Source organism: Gaeumannomyces tritici, assembly GCF_000145635.1.
Source record: "Gaeumannomyces tritici R3-111a-1 unplaced genomic scaffold supercont2.2, whole genome shotgun sequence".
Classification (NCBI taxonomy): domain Eukaryota; kingdom Fungi; phylum Ascomycota; class Sordariomycetes; order Magnaporthales; family Magnaporthaceae; genus Gaeumannomyces; species Gaeumannomyces tritici.
The window spans coordinates 6,354,512-6,371,792 of record NW_008804546.1 but is presented as its reverse complement, the minus strand read 5'-3'; the positions used below and the strand labels follow the sequence as shown (position 1 = coordinate 6,371,792).

Genomic DNA, 17,281 nt, shown 5'->3' with positions numbered 1-17,281 from the left:
AGCGTAGGAAAAAAGTAAGCGTTAGCCAAAGCGGTTTAATACCGCTACGGAAGCGCACCGCCAAAAAGGCGGAAACGCAGGCATAAGGTTTTTCTTTTTTAGGCCCAACCCAAAGGTTTTCCCCCATTTGCATGTACTTAGCCGCAGCACTAAGGTTTTTTCCATAAATATAACAGCGTATAAATACAACAATATTTGTAAAAGGGTTTTCGGAATACGAAAAATGGGCTTAAGCTAAAAGCATCGTTATCGAAACTTTACCGTTATACATTTACGAACCCAACGGGATAATTAAGCGCACGGAATAAAACGTTATTACAAAAGGGATACGCATGCGCAAAAGCGCAAAATTTTTTAAATATTTATGGCCGAAAACGGTTTACGCTGCCGTTTGGCTAAAAAATATAAATCCTTTACCGTTAAAAAGCATGCGCGCTTTTAAAAATATCTTTTTAAATTGGTTTTAAAAGTAATTTCGGCATTACGCCCCGGAACTTTTTACGGATTTAACAACCAATTTAAAACCGGATTGGAACGGCATTTACGTTTACGGGTGCAAAATTTATCCTTTAAACGTAAAAAAGTCCCATAACGCGGATTTTAAGCATTTTAAAATTAATTTTCGTACCGGGGTTAAATATTTAATAAATTACCAAACCTTTAACATTTACCGGATTTGGGTCCCGTTAAAAAAAAAAGTAATAATTACAAAAAACGTTAAATTTAATAAAAAAAGCTTTTTTAAAAGCAAGCAAAAAAAGGACCCAATCGATATAATTATTTACAATTTGCTGGTTAAATATAACGAAACGGAAAACCCATTTGCAACCCAAAAAGGAATTGTTAATGCGCTGGGGCTTTTTTAACCGGAAAAGCTTTAAATACCTATTTTCGCTACCGAACATTAAGGTTAAAAATCGGGGGTAAAAAAGCCAGGTCCTATCGTAACCATAAAAGTTAAAGCCGCAAAGGATTCGGCTAACAAACCGGATTTAAACGCGTACAAATTTTTAATTCCAAATGCTTTAAAAAATGGCTATAAAGCAAAGCAAATGCGTAATACGAGCTTTTTACGTATGGGCAATTCGTATTACGGCTTTATACGGCCCGGGAAAAGCGATAGCTTTCCGCCGGTAAAGGGTAAAAGTAACGACGAGCCCGAAAAACGACCTTTAAAACCGTTAAAGTTTGCTTTACTTTATAAAGCAACAAACCGGTCCTTACTTACTTTAGGACCGGATATGCTAATTGCAATTACAAGCAGCACTTTTAAAGCGCTTTTAATTGCGATACCAAAAGCGTTTAAAGCTTTTAAAGGTTTGTTTAAAGCAAACCCAAACGAGCAAAAAACGCCGCTTTCCCTTTTTCCTCCGGTTAAAAAGGGCAAAGGCCGACCCCGCAAAGGGACGGGCCTTTTGCTTTCGCCCAAAACCTTTTTTTTTAATGCGCTTTTACCGGATTTGCCGATAATTACGTCCAAAGCAATCCGCGCCGCAACGCGTACGGCCGCAAAAAAAAAAAAGGAAAAAAAAAAAAAAAAAAGGAAAGCAAGCAATGCAATAACTTTAATAACGCCATTTTTTATTACGGTTTAACGATAGCGTTTAACGCTTTTAAACCGGAAATTAAAAACGTTGCTTTTAAAACAAGCTTAATAAACGAAAATTAACAAGCTTTTTTTAATACGTATTTGTTTAATTAACAAACGGCAATTAAAAAAAATAATTTTGGCCATTGCCCGGTTTACGAAATAATTGCAATTGCCGTAACGAAAATATCGAAACGCAATAACTTTTAAAAAAACAAACGATTATACCGAAACGAATTACAATAAATTTTAAAGTTTTAGCAAAAGCTTAATACGCACCCGCATAAAAAAGAATTTAAACAATTTGCTTTCGGGAAAATTAATAAATTATTAAAAAAAAAGTTTGGGAAAAAATTCCGAAAAATTTATTTAGTAGCAAAACCATTAACATTATTTAAATATTTATTTATAAATTTAACGAAAACGGTTACGTTACGAATTATAAATTCCGCGCGGTAATTAAAAATAATTAATAACCCAACGGTTTGGAAAAAATTTACGTTGCTACGCTTGCAACCAAAAGCTTTAAAATTATAATAGCAATTATAGCTTATTTCGATTTCGAAACGCATTAAATTAACGTTAACAAAGCTTTTTTTTACGCAAAAATTAGCAATAATTATATACCCGTTTACGTAAAGTTTTTTTTTGGGTATTACCGAAAAAAGTTTGTAACCCGGTTTAAAAAAGCTTTGTACGGGTTACGAAATTTACCGAAATTGTAATATTTAATTTTCGAAAAAACCTTTAAAAAGCTAAAATTTACCCCGTTAACGGAAAAGCTTTATTTATTTATAAGCATAAAACGTAAAGTTTTCCTTTTTTTATACATTAACGATATAATTATCCTTAACCGTGCTACGCATTTAAAAATGGCAACGAAAATGTTAAACGGTTTTAAAAAAAAGTACAAAATAAAAAAAAACCATTTAAAATTTTTTTCGGGGTTTAAATCGTAAAGGACAAAAAGGTACGAACAATAACCTTGCATTATAACTTTTACATTAATAAAATCGTTAATACTTTTAATTTTAAAAACAAAAGCGTAAAGCGTTCCTTTTTGCCCAGCCAAACGCTTAAAAAAAATTTGGGGGTAGCAATACCCGCCGAAGTCCTGGCTATGCAAAAAAAAATCGGGTTTATACTTTATACGGCCATTACTATCCGCCCAAACGTTGCTTTTGCAAGCGCAAAACTTTCCAAATATTTTACAAACCCAAATAAAAAGCACTTAAAAGCGGCAAACCATACCTTTTTATACTTAAAAGGGTTAAAATTTTATTGTATCCGGTTAAAAAACGTTTTAAAGTTTAATTACTTGCTTTTCGTTTTAAACGCTTCTTTCGCTAACAACAAAAAAACGAAAAGGTCGTTTAAAAAATACGTTATGTTTTTATTCGGAAAGCCCGTAGCGTAAAAAGCAAAAAAACAAGCTACCGTTACAACATCCACTACAAAAACAAAGCTTTTAACGTTTATAAAGTTCGGAAAAAAAATTATCGCTATGCAAAGGCTTTTCCGAAACCTGCGCCTGGAAATTAATACTTTTTAAAAGCTTTGCTATAATAACATACAAACGATCCAATTAGTAATCGAAAAAAGCACCCGCATTAATACGGCTTTAAAGCACGTGGATATTATAAACATATAGCTACGCTAAAAATACCAAAAAGGAACGTTTAACGTGGTATATTTTAAAACCGCTTTTATACCAACAAACGGGCTTACCAAAAACCTTCCGCTTTACAAATTTAAAACATTTAAAGCTATTTTAAAATTGCATAATTTTTTTAAAAACGGGTCGGCAAATTTAATACGCAACCAAAAACTTCGAAGCAAATACCAAAAACGTATAACGTTTGCATAAAAGTACAACGCAAATTCCTTTTTTATTAATAAGCATAAAGTATGCCGGCTTTAAACAACAAAACGGTATTTAATTATAACGCGTGCAGCTTTTAAAAGCGTTGCACCTTTTTTTTATCCATTTTTCCTTTTCATTTTAACCTTAGCCCTTACCCATTATTTAATAAATAAAAGCATTTTTATAAAAAAAATAGCCCCGAATTATTGCGGTTTTAATGCTATTTTTTTAATTTTTTTCGTTATTATTACCATTTTTCCTTTTTTTGGGGTTAGGCTACGAAAAGCAGGATTATTTCGACGGGAAGCTTTTTTATTCCTTTTTTTGGCCTTATCCTTTTGCTTGCTGCCCGGTTTCGGGTAAAATTCGAAAAAATGGTTTACCATTTTTTTAAATTTTTTAATTTTAAAACGAAAGCTACCCAAAAGCTTTTTTTGGAATAAAGCAATTGCAATGCGCAATTAAAGCAAAAAGGGGAAAGGGTTGCAACGGTAATTGCTTTAAGCATATTAAATACACCGTAAAATACGACCGTTCCGAAAAAAACGCGCTATAAGCTTATTGCTGCAAAGGCCCCGGAACTTTATTAAAAAGCTTTTGGTGCATTTATTACATAAAACCGCGCGGAAAGTGGTATTATCGGGAAAGCTAATTAAAACGTTCCCGTTAAAGGAAAATCGACGGTTTCGTTAAAAAGAAAGGCCAAATAGCATTTTTTTTAAGGATTAAAACGGAAAAAAAGGGGTAGTTAGCATAAAACCCGCGAAAACGGCTGGGAACGAATTAATTTAATTATTTACCCTTATTTTTTTACCCGCTTTGCGCTTTCGGGTATCGGAAAAAACAACGGGCTTATCGTTATTATCGTTATTTTTTTAAACAAACCGATTAACGAATTTATCGAAATTAAAATTAATTTTAATCGTTTAACGAATAAGCCAATTGGGCCTAAAACTTTTGCTTGGTTTAGCCGGAGCTTAAAAAGCACCGGTTAAGTTGGGTTGGGGATTAAAATAAAGGGTGCGAAAAATAACAAAAATAACCAAAAGTTCGAAAACGGTTACGGCAATATTAATCGGGGTCCAGGTTAAAAAACGGCGCAAGGCTTTTATCCGTTTAGCGTAACGAACCCAATTAATTTTAACCCGTTTAGCGTTTTCGGCAAACGCACGCGCTTTTATCGCTTTAATCGTTTGGGCGTTATTTTAAGCCTTTTTGCGGGCAATTTGTTGCTCCCGCGCGTTTTTTATATCCCGTTGCTTATCCTTTTCCGCGGAAAATTTACTTTTCCTTTGCTTATCCTTTTTGGCTTATTAAGTTTTTTTCCTTTTTTTAAACAATGCGTTTTCCGTTTGCTTAGCTTTAATTGCTAAAGCAATTATAACCGCTTGCAAATCCGCATTATACGCGTACAAAACGAAATTAGCAAAAAAACGATAAATTGGTAAAAAAGCAAAAAGCTATAATTTATTTTTTTTGGGCTTAAACCCGGTTAAATTCTTTACGTTTAGCGCGCTTTTAAACGGTTGCACGTATTGTTTTATTACCGGCAATACCCATTTTTCAGCCAATTTGTTAGCATTGTACAACGCTTTTAAAATATTACGCCGCCGCGTAAAGCATTTACGATTGCTTGCTTTTGCTTTTGCAAAGATTTTTATATTAACAAAGGCTTAAATAATAAAAACGAAAGCGTAAAAACTTACGGATTGGTAAAAAAATGGTGGTAAAAAGGAAAAAAAGAAAGGCCGGAACGAAATGGGAAAAAAAAAGGTTTTAACTTGTTACGCTTACCTTTTCCCGGTAATGGCTAAAACATTTATTTCGTTACCTTTTATAGCTAAAGCATTTGCTTCGTTGCTTTTAGTAACGGGGAGCGCTTGCTTCGTTACTTTTTAAAGCTAATGCGCTTTTACGGTTACCTTTTAAAAGCGGAAAACGCTTGCTTCGTTACTTTTCGAAGCTAATGCGCTTTTACAATTAACCTTTAAAAGCGCGGTAAGCTTTTAAATCTTACGCCATTAACATAACAACCAATTTCCCTTTGTTTTATTTACAAGCAACCCAAAAAATTTGCTTGGGGGGTATATTACAAAATAAACAGTATATACTATCGTAAAAAAGCTTTAAGCATAAATATTAAATACTTAAAGCATTGGAAAAGCGATCCCCTTGCTTGGAAGCGTATAACGCTTTTAAGCGTTAAAAAGGAAGCTTAGTAAGCAAGGAGGACAGGGAGTTACGTGTATATAAAGGGCAAAGGCCCTTACGGGACCCTGCACTTTAAATCCTTTCCTCCTTAAAGCATATTAACCGGAATAGCCTTACACCGTGCCTATCCCTTTTACCTGCAACATAACCCTTTTTAATTACGGCGGGTAAGCGTATTATTCCGCAAACCTTTAAAAGCGGCACAAAAATTGCAAACGTTGGTATCGTTTTTAATTTAGCGCATAAATTAAATAAATTAAATAATTTTGTTAAATTTAAGTAAGCGTTGCATTTCGCTATTTTAAAAAAGGTGCGGAAATTAAGCTTAAAAAATACAAAGCTTTTTGCATAACGGGAAGCAATTGGAAAAAGTTTTTTATTAATACGAAATTGCGGTTACTAAATTTTTTTTTAGCTTTTTAAAAATTTAATGCATGCAGCAATTAATAAAGTTCAAAGTAACAATATTTATTATTAATTTTTTATTTAAAAAAATGTACTTACCGGTTTGTATGCCGTTGCGGAAGCTTGAGCAAAGCTTAACGTTATTAAAAAAAGCAACAATATCGTTACGAAAACGGATGTAATTAAGCAAACGTGCGGCTATGCCTTAAATAAAAATTTCGAAACGATTTTAAAAAAAAGCCGGAAATACGTTAACGCAACCGTTCCGAAAAAAATAATTTAAAATGTTAATTATAAAAACGATTCCGGCACAAATATTGGAAATACCAAAATCGCGTTAAGCTATAATGTTTGGGTTATTTGCGGGGTAGCGGGGAAAAGCAGGAATGTTATTTAATAAATACGCTTTACAAACGGTTTTAAATGCAGCGTAAGCGTTACGTTCGTATTGGAAAAGTTATTTTTTTTTAATTTTATCAGGGTTTTAAAGTTTTAATAAAATATTAAAAACGGAAAAAATACAACGAAAACCGTTCGGAAAATGCAAAAAAACTTATAATTTTGGGTTTGGCTAAAAGTTAAACGCTTAAACGTAATTTTTTTTGCGGTTAATAAAGTTATTTTTAACGTTAAAAGCGCGGTTTACGAAAGCAAGCTTTTCCGCGGCGTTAAGCATACGTTAGCCCGATTTAAATACCTTTTTACCGGAAATAAAAATACATTAGCCATTTTTGCTAGCTTTTTTTTTGTATAGCAATATACGCATTTTTTAAATTTGGAATTTAAACCAAAGCATTTTATTAACGGTATATTTAAAATAAAGCGATTAAAAAAACGGGTAAAAAAAATTATTAAAATTTTGCATGCAAATTCGGTTTAAATTAATCTTACGTGCTATTATTTTAAAACAAATCGTGCAATTTACCGCGCCGCAACAAATATTAAAAAAATAGCGCGAAACCGTAAAAAAATGCGGAAAAAAATACTTATAAGCAACGGGCTTTGCAACGGTACAAATCGCCCGTTACCGTTAAAAAAGGCGAAATAAGCTTTTTAAATCCAGATTTTTTTAAAAGTTATAACGGGCGCGTAAAAAGCGCGTAAAAATCGAGCGAAATACGGGGGAAAAACTGGAAATGCGTTAAAAAGAAATTATTTAAAAAATTGTTAAAAAAGTTACAAGCTTGCGGAAGTGGAAAAAGGAAAATTTACGGTTATTGCTGTTATTATTATTATTATTATTATTGCTAATAATAATTATTAACCGGATTAAAAAAAAACCGGAAAGAAAAAAAGCAACGAAAGCTACGAAATGGAACCGGAAATAAAGCACGAAAAAAAAAAATAACGGGCAAGCTTAAAAATTTTACGAAAACGTGCATTCAATAACCCGATTTATACGCAACGGCCGAACCACCTTTACAACCGAATTACAATATTTTGCTTTAAGCATTAACTTTTTTTTTTATTAACCGTTAAAAGGTGCGGAAGCAAACCATACCACCAGTACATTACTTACGAAAAAAACGCGGAATTGCAAAAATTTCGAAAGGAAAGAGTTTTTATCCAGCCTTACACCAAATAGCTATCGGCTGGAGGCACGGTTTTTACTTTTATGTAGTTAACCCGAACCGTAAAGCTCTTTATGGGTTATATAGCTCGAAAGGGGTAAATAAATATATATATATACAACCCTTTCCCCCGCCGCATTATTTAGCATTAAAATTAACCAAGCTAAAACAATTAAATCCTCGTACGTAAATTGGTTATAAACCATTTAAGCTAGAAATTATATCCCGAATAAAAAAAACCTTTGTTAGCAATTTTGTTAAATCGCCCCGGTAAAAAACAGCTACGCCTTCCGCGCACCAAAACCCTGGGTGTTAGCAGGGCACGCCGGGCTTTGCTGAAAAAAAAGGAAAGCTTCAGACGTGGAGCCAAGTAAGACCCAGTGCACCCAGGTATTGGTTGTTAAACCCGATGTTACAGTTAGGCCTCTGCTCCCAGGTAAGGCACTTGATACTGAGCAGTAGTACGTGACTTGACAAACTGAGGAGATTCACAGATAACTTGGTGCGGTTTAAATGCTTGCCCAAGGGATACTTGGATTGACTGATGGCGGTGCATCTGTCGAGAACTATTTAGGACAGTAGGAATCCTTCCTTTTTATACCCTGTCCTGACCAGGGCGTCTGCCCTCTTGGATTGATACTTGCGATCCTGAGTATCGTGAGTATTAGTGATACTGTTGACACCTGGATGTCACGTGACGGTGCGGGGCAACCCCTCCTCCTGCCGGTCGTGCCCGTTGGTTTGTAACGCAGCATGGAGGGCAGCATGGAAAAGGCTCGTCGCTGCCTTCCCAGTCACGGCCGCAAGATGCGCAACGATTCAGTGCAGTTGCCGACAAGACACGGAGCAGAAACGCCAGGAGCACGTTTCTTGTCTCGTCCAGGGATAATGCATCTGGGTCGGAGCCCAAGTGGTGTGTGTTACGACCAGAGGAGCCCGCTCTCAGAGGTCACGTGACCTTTGATGCTCAGGACCGTCGCTACCTCGGACCGGGACGCCAAGTAGCCCTCGTGCCGTTTCTTTATTACCACAGCGGAAATTATTGCTAATTGCTGCTTGCGTGTCCTCTCCCACTAGAGCGCTGACATTTGTTTGGGTTGCGACGGGGAACCGAACCCCGTGTGCAGTGCGTGTACCTACACCCGCGTGCACCCAATTGCCAATTGCCGGCACCCATTACCTGCACCATCACCTGCACCATTGCCTGCACGCATTACAACCCATTACCGGCACGCCATTACGTTTCCGTCGCCATGTTCCAACAATTGGTAACTTATTTTCCACGGCCAGCGCTTATCCACCGCCCGGGCGCAATCCACATGCGCTCCGGCTGCTCCGGCTGGCCCGTGCTGGCCATGTGCACGTACCCTTAATCGCTGCCAGTCAAACTGGCTACAGCACACACGCGCGCACGCACAACGCATACTCCCCTTGGCCACAACGCACCCAATTCGGTCCTTAATCCCGAAGCTACGGATGCACGCTGCCTGCTTTTGTGCCTTGCCCTTGCTCCCCCCTTGCCTTTGCCCCCCCTTGCCCTTGCCCCCCTTGCCTTTGCCCCCCGATAGTTTTGCTCTGTTATGTACCTGCCTAGGAGTGTGCGGCCCTTGTCATGTACCTTGGGCGAGTTCCAGTTGGTGACACAGGCAACCCATTGGTCAACCAAGGCAAAGGCGGTGAGGAGGGAGCTTTGAGCCGTGTCATGGAGCTCCGGCACAACAACGGTGGGGTAAAGGAGTAGTCCCTAGTTCTCGTGGTTACGTAATTAGGTCGCTATTGTGGAAACCATGTTTAGTTAGACCTGGCTTCCCTCTTGTGCTCGATTGCATCATTCGTTACCAAGTTAGCAACCAGCTCTCACAATGGAGGCTCCCGCGCCAGTTGCCGTGTTCAAAAAGCGCGGGGCCAAAGCCAAGGCCAACATCAGGAAACGGGCGGCGACTCTAGCAGCAGCGACGGCCGCGGACGGCTCTGAAAGCTCAGACTACTCGTCTTCCGAGGACGAGACGGGCCAGCGCGTGAAGAGGAGGAAGAGGAACAAGCACGGCGCAGCAGCCACGACTTTTCCGGGGCCGGGCCCACGCGGCAGCAGCAGCAGCGACGACGACCTCTCGGCGACTGTCTTTAGGGCAGACAGGAGCGTGCCCATCACGGATTCCAACGACGCGACCAAGCAGAGCAACTGGTTCGACGAGGACGACGCCGACGACGCCCTCTCGGCCAAGAACCTGCTGGGCAGCACGAGGGCCAGGTCTGGCGATTCCCGACAAGCCGACGACGGCCTGTACAGGGGCCTGGCGAACAAGGCCAGCTTTGTGCAGAAAAACCCAGACGCGCCGTCGAGGACGGTGGGGCCGATCAAGGCGCCGACAAATATCCGCACCGTGACAGTTACTGACTTTGCGCCGGATGTTTGCAAAGACGTAAGTGGGGGGACTCTAGACGACATACTCTTTTCTCTAGACGCAACATACTCCTCTCTCCAGACGCAACATACTCCTCTCTCCAGACTTAAACTCCCTGTCTCCAGACCCAACATACTCCCTGTCTCCAGACTTAAACTCCCTGTCTCCAGACTTAAACTCCCTGTCTCCAGACTGCTGACCAAATTCCCCATCGCCGACACAGTACAAGCAAACGGGATTCTGCGGATTCGGCGACAACTGCAAATACCTTCACGCACGAGAGGACTACAAGGCTGGGTGGCAGCTCGACCGGGAGTGGGAGAATGTGGCTCAAGGCAAGAAGAACATGGGAGGGACGGTGGTGGCCAGCGCAGCAGATCGTGGCAAGAATAACAAGGCAAAAGACGACGACGACGACGACGACGCGCTGCTCGAGAGCATACCGTTCGCGTGCATCATCTGCCGCGAGTCGTACAAGCAGCCGGTGGTGACCAGGTGCGGCCACTACTTTTGCGAGCCGTGCGCCCTCAAGCGATATCGAAGGGACCCGACCTGCGCGGCGTGCGGCTCGGGCACAAACGGCGTCTTTAACAATGCAAAGAGGCTGCAAAAGTTGCTGGACAGGAAGCGGGAGCGGGCGGCCAAGAGGAGAGGGGAGGCGGGGGAGGAAGTTGGCGATGAGGAGGAGGAGGGGTGAAAATGTATACAAAGAATGAATGACTCTCAGTAGCAAACTCTCAGTAGCATCATCAATGCAGTGGATGATGATTATCAATGTAGTGATGATGATGATTAATGCAGTGGATGATGGCTGCAACCGGTGGGCGGTGAACAAACGGCTTCAAGCATATACCTAGGTAGGTGCAAGCAACGATGAAGCAACGATCTAGGCAGGTACGTTGGCAACGATAAGATAAGTGCGTTGGCGGGGTAGGCTCAGCTCACCATGTGACGAGCATCTGGTGCACACCCTCGACAGTGCATCATCTGGTCACAACTCGAGACGTCGCGTCATCTGGTGCATCAGTCGAGACGTCGCGTCAGGACTCATCCTCTGCCCGTCTGGAATTCATCATTCCATCATTCCATCTTTCCATCTTTTTACTTTGGCAGAATAGCAGCCCTTTCTTCAAAACACTTCTTCATCAGATCCCAGTAGCATCATCCCATCGACCCAAGCAACCGCAGCCATGAACAGCCTCTACTCGGTTGTCAACACGCTCCGGGACCGCTACGCGCCCGTGTCGCACACGTCTACGTTTCGCGAGACGGGCGAGATCACGCCCGAGGAGTTCGTCGCGGCCGGCGACTACCTCGCCTTCAAGTTCCCCACCTGGAGCTGGGCCGATGCCGACGCCGAGGCGCGGCGGGCGAGCCACCTGCCGCCCGGCAAGCAGTTCCTGGTGACGCGCAACGTGCCGTGCAACCGCCGGCTGAATGAGAACTTTGCGGGCGACGCCGGTCTGGAGGAGGCCATTGTTGAGGACGGCGACGAGTTTAGGAGTGGTGGTGGTGCGGACGGCTCCAAGGGTGTTTCGTCGGGCGGCGGCGGCGATGATGAGGATGGATGGCTGCGCACGGGCGGACTGGCTAGCTCTCAGCCGCTCAAGGCGCGCGAGGTGCGCACCGTCGACGACGCCGGAAACGCCGGCGAGCGCGCCCAGCCTGATGATGACGACGACATTCCGGACATGGAGGACGATGAAGATGACGAGGCCATCATCCGCGACACTGACGCCTCGGGACAAACCACGTTAGTATTATCTCTGCTGCTGTGCGGATCAAAGCGAAACATGCGTGAGGGGGCCGCTGTGCGGATTGAAAAGTACAAGACGGGATTTTGGCACTGACACAATGACACAGAGGACGACGGACCTACACGCTGTACATCATGTACTCCCCCTACTACCGGACCCCCCGTCTGTACCTGTCGGGATACGCGCCCAACGGACAGCCGCTGCCGCCGCAGCTGATGATGGAGGACATCATGGGCGACTACAAGGACAAGACAGTAACGCTCGAGGACTTTCCTTTTTTTGCTAGCCCCGTCAAGATGGCGAGCGTGCACCCGTGCAAGCACGCGCCCGTCATGAAGACGCTGCTGGACCGCGCCGACGCCGCGCTCAAGCAGCGCCGCGAGAAGCTCAGGTCGGGCGCTGCTGCTGCTGCCGGCCTGGAGGGGCTGACGGACGACATTAGCAAGCTTAGTGTTTCGGCCGGTGTCGAGTCGTCCAACGAGGACTGGGAGGACATTCAGCACGACGACGTGGCCGACCAGGAGGTGGCCATCAGGGTGGACCAGTATCTTGTTGTGTTTCTCAAGGTTCGTTATTTAATGCTGGAGGCTTTGGCTGGAGGCTTTGGCTGACCATTCGTAACAGTTCATCGCAAGCGTGACGCCAGGAATCGAGCACGACTTTACCATGGGTGTGTGAGGGGGCACTTTTCTTTACCTGAGCCGGAGGGGATACTTGACCATGGGCGGTGACTTTTCTCACTTGGGTTTATTTGTACGATAATGGGGCGTCACAGCAAAGACAGCAAACACAGCAAACACAGCTTGTAATTCTTTCCTAGACTCGAGATTGCCTAGTGGGATGCATGCAACAAGGCAGTTGTTCATGGCAGGCCCAACGCGGTGCAAAGTGATGAATGTTGAGAGCCGTCTCCGTCGAGGGTTACATGGACACGGGCTGTCTTGTTTTCTTTCTTCTTTCTTTCTTCCCCCTTCTTCTTTCTTTCTCCCCCTTCTTCCCCCCCCTCTTCCCCCCCCTTCATCCCCCCCCTTCTTCCCCCCTCCCGCACCGCACCGCCAGGTTCGACCACCTTCTCCGTCCCCAGCACCCAGCCGCCGCCATTGCATCTTTAACCACGGCCATACCGCGAACAAGCCGCGGCCCAGCATAAAGATGCAGATTGAAACGGAGGTGATGGTGCAGGTGATGGTGCAGGCGATGGTGCAGGTAATGGGTGCACCCGGTCATGATTGTGCTGCACAGCGACCATCTCAACGGCAGTTGGCACGATTAATGTGTCATGTACTGAACCCTCCTCGTCTTGCACAGGGCCACACTCACTTGCCACGACCTCGCCGGGATGCCGCCGTTTTCCGGATTGGCCACGGCGTAATACGCTTCCGTGTCTGGGGAGCAGTCCCAATCGTAGTCGCAGTCGGGGTTGGTGCAGCCCAGGTTGGTGCAGCCCAGAGAGCTCACGACAATCTTGAGGCGCCGTACAAAGATGCCATACCGGCGGGCTGCGAGCCAAGCCGAGTCGGCCACGCGCGCATCATCCGTGAGCACGATTGATCCGTGAGCACGATTGATCCAAATAGACGAGGTGCCACGATGGCTCCGAGGTCATGACAGGCGCTGCTCAGGCGCGCAAGATTCTGCAGGTCGAGGATCCCGTCGAACAACTCGCGGGGTAGAAACCGGATCAGCCACATTGTGTCGTGGTGGGACGTGTGGTTCTCCGGATGAGACAAGTGAGTAGACATTAAGGTGAATGGGGAACACGGATCGAGCCGTTGTTGACGATGCATACCAGCAGATGGCTGCCATCACATTAGATCCATTGCAGGCCTGGTCAAGAAATGGAGTCAGGCAGGGTCGTTTCCCGTCTGCCGGTGAGTCCGTCGCTTAGTCCGTTGCTCGACCATTGGTCCACAGCGAGTGGGGATACAGGCCAGAGGCCCCGCACAATAAACCCCATGATCTACAGCACTTTGGTGGGCCCAGCTGTCACTCTCGTGAGCTCGGCGGGAACGCGCCGCTTAATTACCACGCGCCTCGCATGCAACGACCTCTTGTTATAAATCAATAACGTATTCAGCCAAGCCTCCGGGGGTTCCCAATCACCTCGCCTTGCTTTCCGAGAGATTTGGCGTTTGCCGGATAGTAACGATGCCTGTGCCTTCCATAGCCCAGAGGAAAGATTATGTCTGACAGATCCATCAGGACGCTGCGCTTCCAGTTGTCCAGAATTGTCGTGTCATAAAACTCGAATCCGACCGTCCACAGGAACTCCATCGATGCCTGTATCTCTATTAAGTCCACAAAGTCGGCATCGTCGCCCCCTTGTTCCGCCTCAATGTACTCGTACACGATTGCAAAGTACTCCCGGGCGGCATCTGTAGGTCCACGACGGTATTTTCCAACTTGGAGGATGGGCGGCTTGACCTTGCGTTGCGCCGCTTCGTTAAAATACTCGCCGCTCAGCTTTAGCCAGCCAAAGCACTTTCGGGTCCTTGGCATCGAATTTACCGTGCAGGTAATGTCGATATCGACCGGAATGCGCGGCTTCTTGCGGGCTTCCTGGGAAAAGGCGTAGAGATTTTCGATGGCCTCGACGCCATCCCTGGGCTCGTCGTACAGCCTGATCCTGCTTATTTGACCGTCGCCGCCATCCCCGAGGTCTCCCAGCGAGGCCTCCATCATCTGCAGGACGGCGGCGTTCTGGAACTCGCGCTGGGCCGCCCAGTAATACATATTCTCAGGTGGCTTATCGTCCCAAAACTTGGACAAGATAAAAGTTAGCGTCCAGAATAACACAAACGCACAGCAAAACGCACAAAGGCTGATATATTCGTACCAGCTTAACCACAAAAGGGCCCTGGTCACCAAACGCGACTTTCCAGCAGTAGCCATCGTATCCACCGCCAAGGTGCTCAAGCCACCGAATATCTTTCAGCTCCAAGGGGCACTTGCGGAGCAGCGGCTTCCTCAGGTCCGCCCACGAGTAGCGGGCCGGTCCGCTCATGGGCTCATCCGTGTGGAACGGGATCCGCTTCGGCCTCATCCAACGTTCATGCTGCTCTCGAACTGCCGGCAGTTGGGCGGCATTCGGGGGGGCAGACATTGCCGGAGCGTTCGTTTCTTTGACGGCAGCCATGATGGGCCAACTTGTCGGATGCGCGAGCTGGAGGGACCTTTGTGGAGAAAGAGGGCGGTGGAGTGTTGACTCCAGGCACTCGTGGTCCGTGCGCCGATTATTCCATATCTAGCACCTTTTCAATTTAGGCACCCGCGACTTCAAACCCAACCTCATTGAGCACCCACCTTCTACTTCAACCACGCCTCGGATATGGCCACTCACCAACAAACGCCCGCCTCCAAGAGTGATCTTGACGCATTGCGGGCCGATACCAACTGTCGCTTTGATGGCGTCGACCGCCGCTTCGATGCGGTCGAGAGCGCCTTGGACGCATTGCGGACCGATGCCGACCGTCGCTTCGAAGCGGTCGACCATCGCTTCGACCTCCTCTCACTGGAGCTTCGCCGCCTCGACGTTCGCTTCAGGAACAGCCGCTTAAAAAACCCCTTCCAGCGAATCGAACCGGCACCCGGCTTTGACCTCCAAACCGGAATCGCATATCCAGACCCCAAATTATTCCCCCGCAACGCACGCGCCTTTTACGCCCTCAGAGACCCGACAACGGACCACCAGCGGCAAGTTTTGGAGCACTTGCAATCTTTTTACGAGCTCCGGCGCGGCCCAGTGGATGGTGGTGGTTCCGACGACGACGATGACGACGACGACAAAGCCTTTGCATCCGCCGGCACCCCCGAGCACACCGTGGACGAGCTGCAAGCGATTCTAGGGCTAGAAGAGGACAAATTCATCAAGTTCAAAGAGCGGGCAGAGAAATTCGGCGCCAACGCGCCAGCCACCACGGGCAAGCATCCACATGTCGCGCCCGACGCCGGCGGGGACCGGCAGCGGCAACGGGTCCAAACTGCCGTCAATCCCCTCTCGGTTTATCCGCGGCAACGGGTTTTTATGCAGCAACAGGTCCAAACTGCCGTCAGTTCCCCTGCGGCAAGCTTCTCTGACGCAGGCAGGGAATGGATGCAGCAACGACGGGGGGTTCAAACTGCTCCCGTCCCTCCCCCCCCCGCGGAAGACGACTTCTTGGAATACCCACCAATAACGTGGGGGGACCGCTCGACGCCCGAGTCGCAGCGACTCACCATCCAAGGGCTGCATGCGGCCTTGGCAATCCACCACCCGCCGCCATGCGAACCTTCGGACGGCACCAGCCCAACCAACGCCGTGTCGACCCCACCCGGCTTCTTACGCGACACAGCTGGGGGCGTAGCAGACTGAGATCTGTGCTTCATTCCTGTGCTTCATTTCCTGTCTTCATTTCCTGTCAGGGGCTGGATGATTGGTTATATTGTAAGGCACGTGTTGTAGCTTTTGAAAGCTGCGTACAAGGTTGGAAACGGGATCCAAGATTGGAAACAGGATCCAAGATTGGAATTTAGTCTGATAAAATGCATTTATTTCGCTACCCTCATGCATCCCGAAACGTATCCTTCGCCGTCGGCTACTAGGTTAGGGCAGAGCCACATGGGCACGGCCGCCGGACGTCGCCCCCGCCACCCAACGCGACCCCGCGCACCATGTCCCTGCGCAGCTGCCCGTCGTCGTCGTTGTCGCTCATCCGGTCGTCCAACATACCCCCGCCGCCCCTGCGTTGCTGGTGCAGGCGCTGCTGGTGAATTTGGTGCGACGAGCGCCCGCCGACGCTGGCCGAGTCGTCGCTCATGACTGGATTCGACAAAGCGGCAACCGAGCCATGTCTCCTCCGTCTTGCTCCTCGGGCGAGGGGGTGTGGCCGCGTCTGAGAGGCGTGGATGCGGTGGAGGAGGATTGGTCACACAGGCCTGAGAGGCGTGGATGCGGTGGTGGAGGAGGATTGGTCACCCAGGCGTGGATGCGGTGGTGGAGGAGGATTGGTCACCCAGGCCTGAGATTTTCTTGTTTTCCCTTCTTTTTGATGGGAGCACAGCAGGCAGAAGTGGAGCCCAGGGGCCGTCAAAGACAACGATGTGGCCGTGTTCGCGCCTGCTGCGGAAGCTGCTTCCTATTTCAGCTGCAGTCGAGCGTTCCAGCCCACAGTGGCGCGGATCAGGTCCCAGTCGCCGTCCTTTCCCGACCCAGTCGGTGATGACGATGCCGGTTGCCCCGAGTCCCCAACGCCCAGCTGGTTGGGGTCGCCGAGGCCCGACGCGCCGCGCTCGAGCTGCCAGCGCGCAAAGGCCATGGCGCCAGCCGAGCTCGTTCCGGGCACCGGCCGGCGCTGGTAGATGGGGCCCGAGATGGTGCTGCCAGCGCGGTAGATGGGGCCCGAGACGGTGCTGCCAGCGCCCTCGCCGAAGCCGACGAGGCTGGCGGACCCGTCGTCGTCGTTGTCGCTCATCCGGTCGTCGAACATACTCCCGCCAGTCGA

At 46.7% G+C, this 17,281-nt stretch overlaps 9 protein-coding genes across 9 annotated transcripts; 4 read left to right on the top strand and 5 right to left on the bottom strand.

Annotated features, from left to right (window-relative positions):
- Positions 1 to 3,831: 3,831 nt before the first annotated feature.
- On the bottom strand, positions 3,832 to 6,797 carry GGTG_04721 (hypothetical protein; the record flags this gene model as incomplete). Its single annotated transcript, XM_009222518.1, has 9 exons — positions 3,832 to 3,869; positions 4,338 to 4,428; positions 4,738 to 4,821; positions 5,247 to 5,262; positions 5,470 to 5,494; positions 5,564 to 5,576; positions 5,781 to 5,987; positions 6,168 to 6,266; positions 6,747 to 6,797. 9 exons carry the CDS (start codon positions 6,795 to 6,797, stop codon positions 3,832 to 3,834), a joined length of 624 nt encoding a protein of 207 aa, XP_009220782.1.
- Positions 6,798 to 7,038: 241 nt separating this feature from the next.
- Positions 7,039 to 7,829, top strand: GGTG_04720 (hypothetical protein; the record flags this gene model as incomplete). The annotated part of the gene is made up of 2 exons (XM_009222517.1): positions 7,039 to 7,078; positions 7,576 to 7,829. 2 exons carry the CDS (start codon positions 7,039 to 7,041, stop codon positions 7,827 to 7,829), a joined length of 294 nt encoding a protein of 97 aa, XP_009220781.1.
- Positions 7,830 to 9,372: 1,543 nt separating this feature from the next.
- Positions 9,373 to 10,843, top strand: GGTG_04719 (hypothetical protein). Its single transcript, XM_009222516.1, has 2 exons — positions 9,373 to 10,062; positions 10,268 to 10,843. Exons 1-2 carry the CDS (start codon positions 9,502 to 9,504, stop codon positions 10,739 to 10,741), a joined length of 1,035 nt encoding a protein of 344 aa, XP_009220780.1. The 5' UTR covers positions 9,373 to 9,501; the 3' UTR covers positions 10,742 to 10,843.
- Positions 10,844 to 11,003: 160 nt separating this feature from the next.
- Positions 11,004 to 12,704, top strand: GGTG_04718 (autophagy-like protein 3). The gene is made up of 3 exons (XM_009222515.1): positions 11,004 to 11,797; positions 11,908 to 12,367; positions 12,426 to 12,704. The coding sequence occupies exons 1-3, from the start codon at positions 11,235 to 11,237 to the stop codon at positions 12,477 to 12,479; spliced, it is 1,077 nt and encodes a 358-aa protein (XP_009220779.1). The 5' UTR covers positions 11,004 to 11,234; the 3' UTR covers positions 12,480 to 12,704.
- A 366-nt stretch (positions 12,705 to 13,070) lies between these two features.
- On the bottom strand, positions 13,071 to 13,492 carry GGTG_04717 (hypothetical protein; the record flags this gene model as incomplete). Its single annotated transcript, XM_009222514.1, has 2 exons — positions 13,071 to 13,300; positions 13,381 to 13,492. The coding sequence occupies 2 exons, from the start codon at positions 13,490 to 13,492 to the stop codon at positions 13,071 to 13,073; spliced, it is 342 nt and encodes a 113-aa protein (XP_009220778.1).
- A 238-nt stretch (positions 13,493 to 13,730) lies between these two features.
- On the bottom strand, positions 13,731 to 14,953 carry GGTG_04716 (hypothetical protein). Its single transcript, XM_009222513.1, has 2 exons — positions 14,638 to 14,953; positions 13,731 to 14,561 (listed from the first exon to the last, which is right to left on the bottom strand). The coding sequence occupies exons 1-2, from the start codon at positions 14,935 to 14,937 to the stop codon at positions 13,875 to 13,877; spliced, it is 987 nt and encodes a 328-aa protein (XP_009220777.1). The 5' UTR covers positions 14,938 to 14,953; the 3' UTR covers positions 13,731 to 13,874.
- A 74-nt stretch (positions 14,954 to 15,027) lies between these two features.
- Positions 15,028 to 16,322, top strand: GGTG_04715 (hypothetical protein). The gene has a single exon (XM_009222512.1). The coding sequence runs from the start codon at positions 15,130 to 15,132 to the stop codon at positions 16,150 to 16,152; it is 1,023 nt and encodes a 340-aa protein (XP_009220776.1). The 5' UTR covers positions 15,028 to 15,129; the 3' UTR covers positions 16,153 to 16,322.
- Positions 16,323 to 16,342: 20 nt separating this feature from the next.
- Positions 16,343 to 16,744, bottom strand: GGTG_04714 (hypothetical protein; the record flags this gene model as incomplete). Its single annotated transcript, XM_009222511.1, has 2 exons — positions 16,451 to 16,744; positions 16,343 to 16,375 (listed from the first exon to the last, which is right to left on the bottom strand). The coding sequence occupies exons 1-2, from the start codon at positions 16,595 to 16,597 to the stop codon at positions 16,343 to 16,345; spliced, it is 180 nt and encodes a 59-aa protein (XP_009220775.1). The 5' UTR covers positions 16,598 to 16,744.
- Positions 16,733 to 17,266, bottom strand: GGTG_04713 (hypothetical protein; the record flags this gene model as incomplete). The annotated part of the gene is made up of 1 exon (XM_009222510.1): positions 16,733 to 17,266. The coding sequence occupies one exon, from the start codon at positions 17,264 to 17,266 to the stop codon at positions 16,916 to 16,918; it is 351 nt and encodes a 116-aa protein (XP_009220774.1). The 3' UTR covers positions 16,733 to 16,915.
- Positions 17,267 to 17,281: the final 15 nt, after the last annotated feature.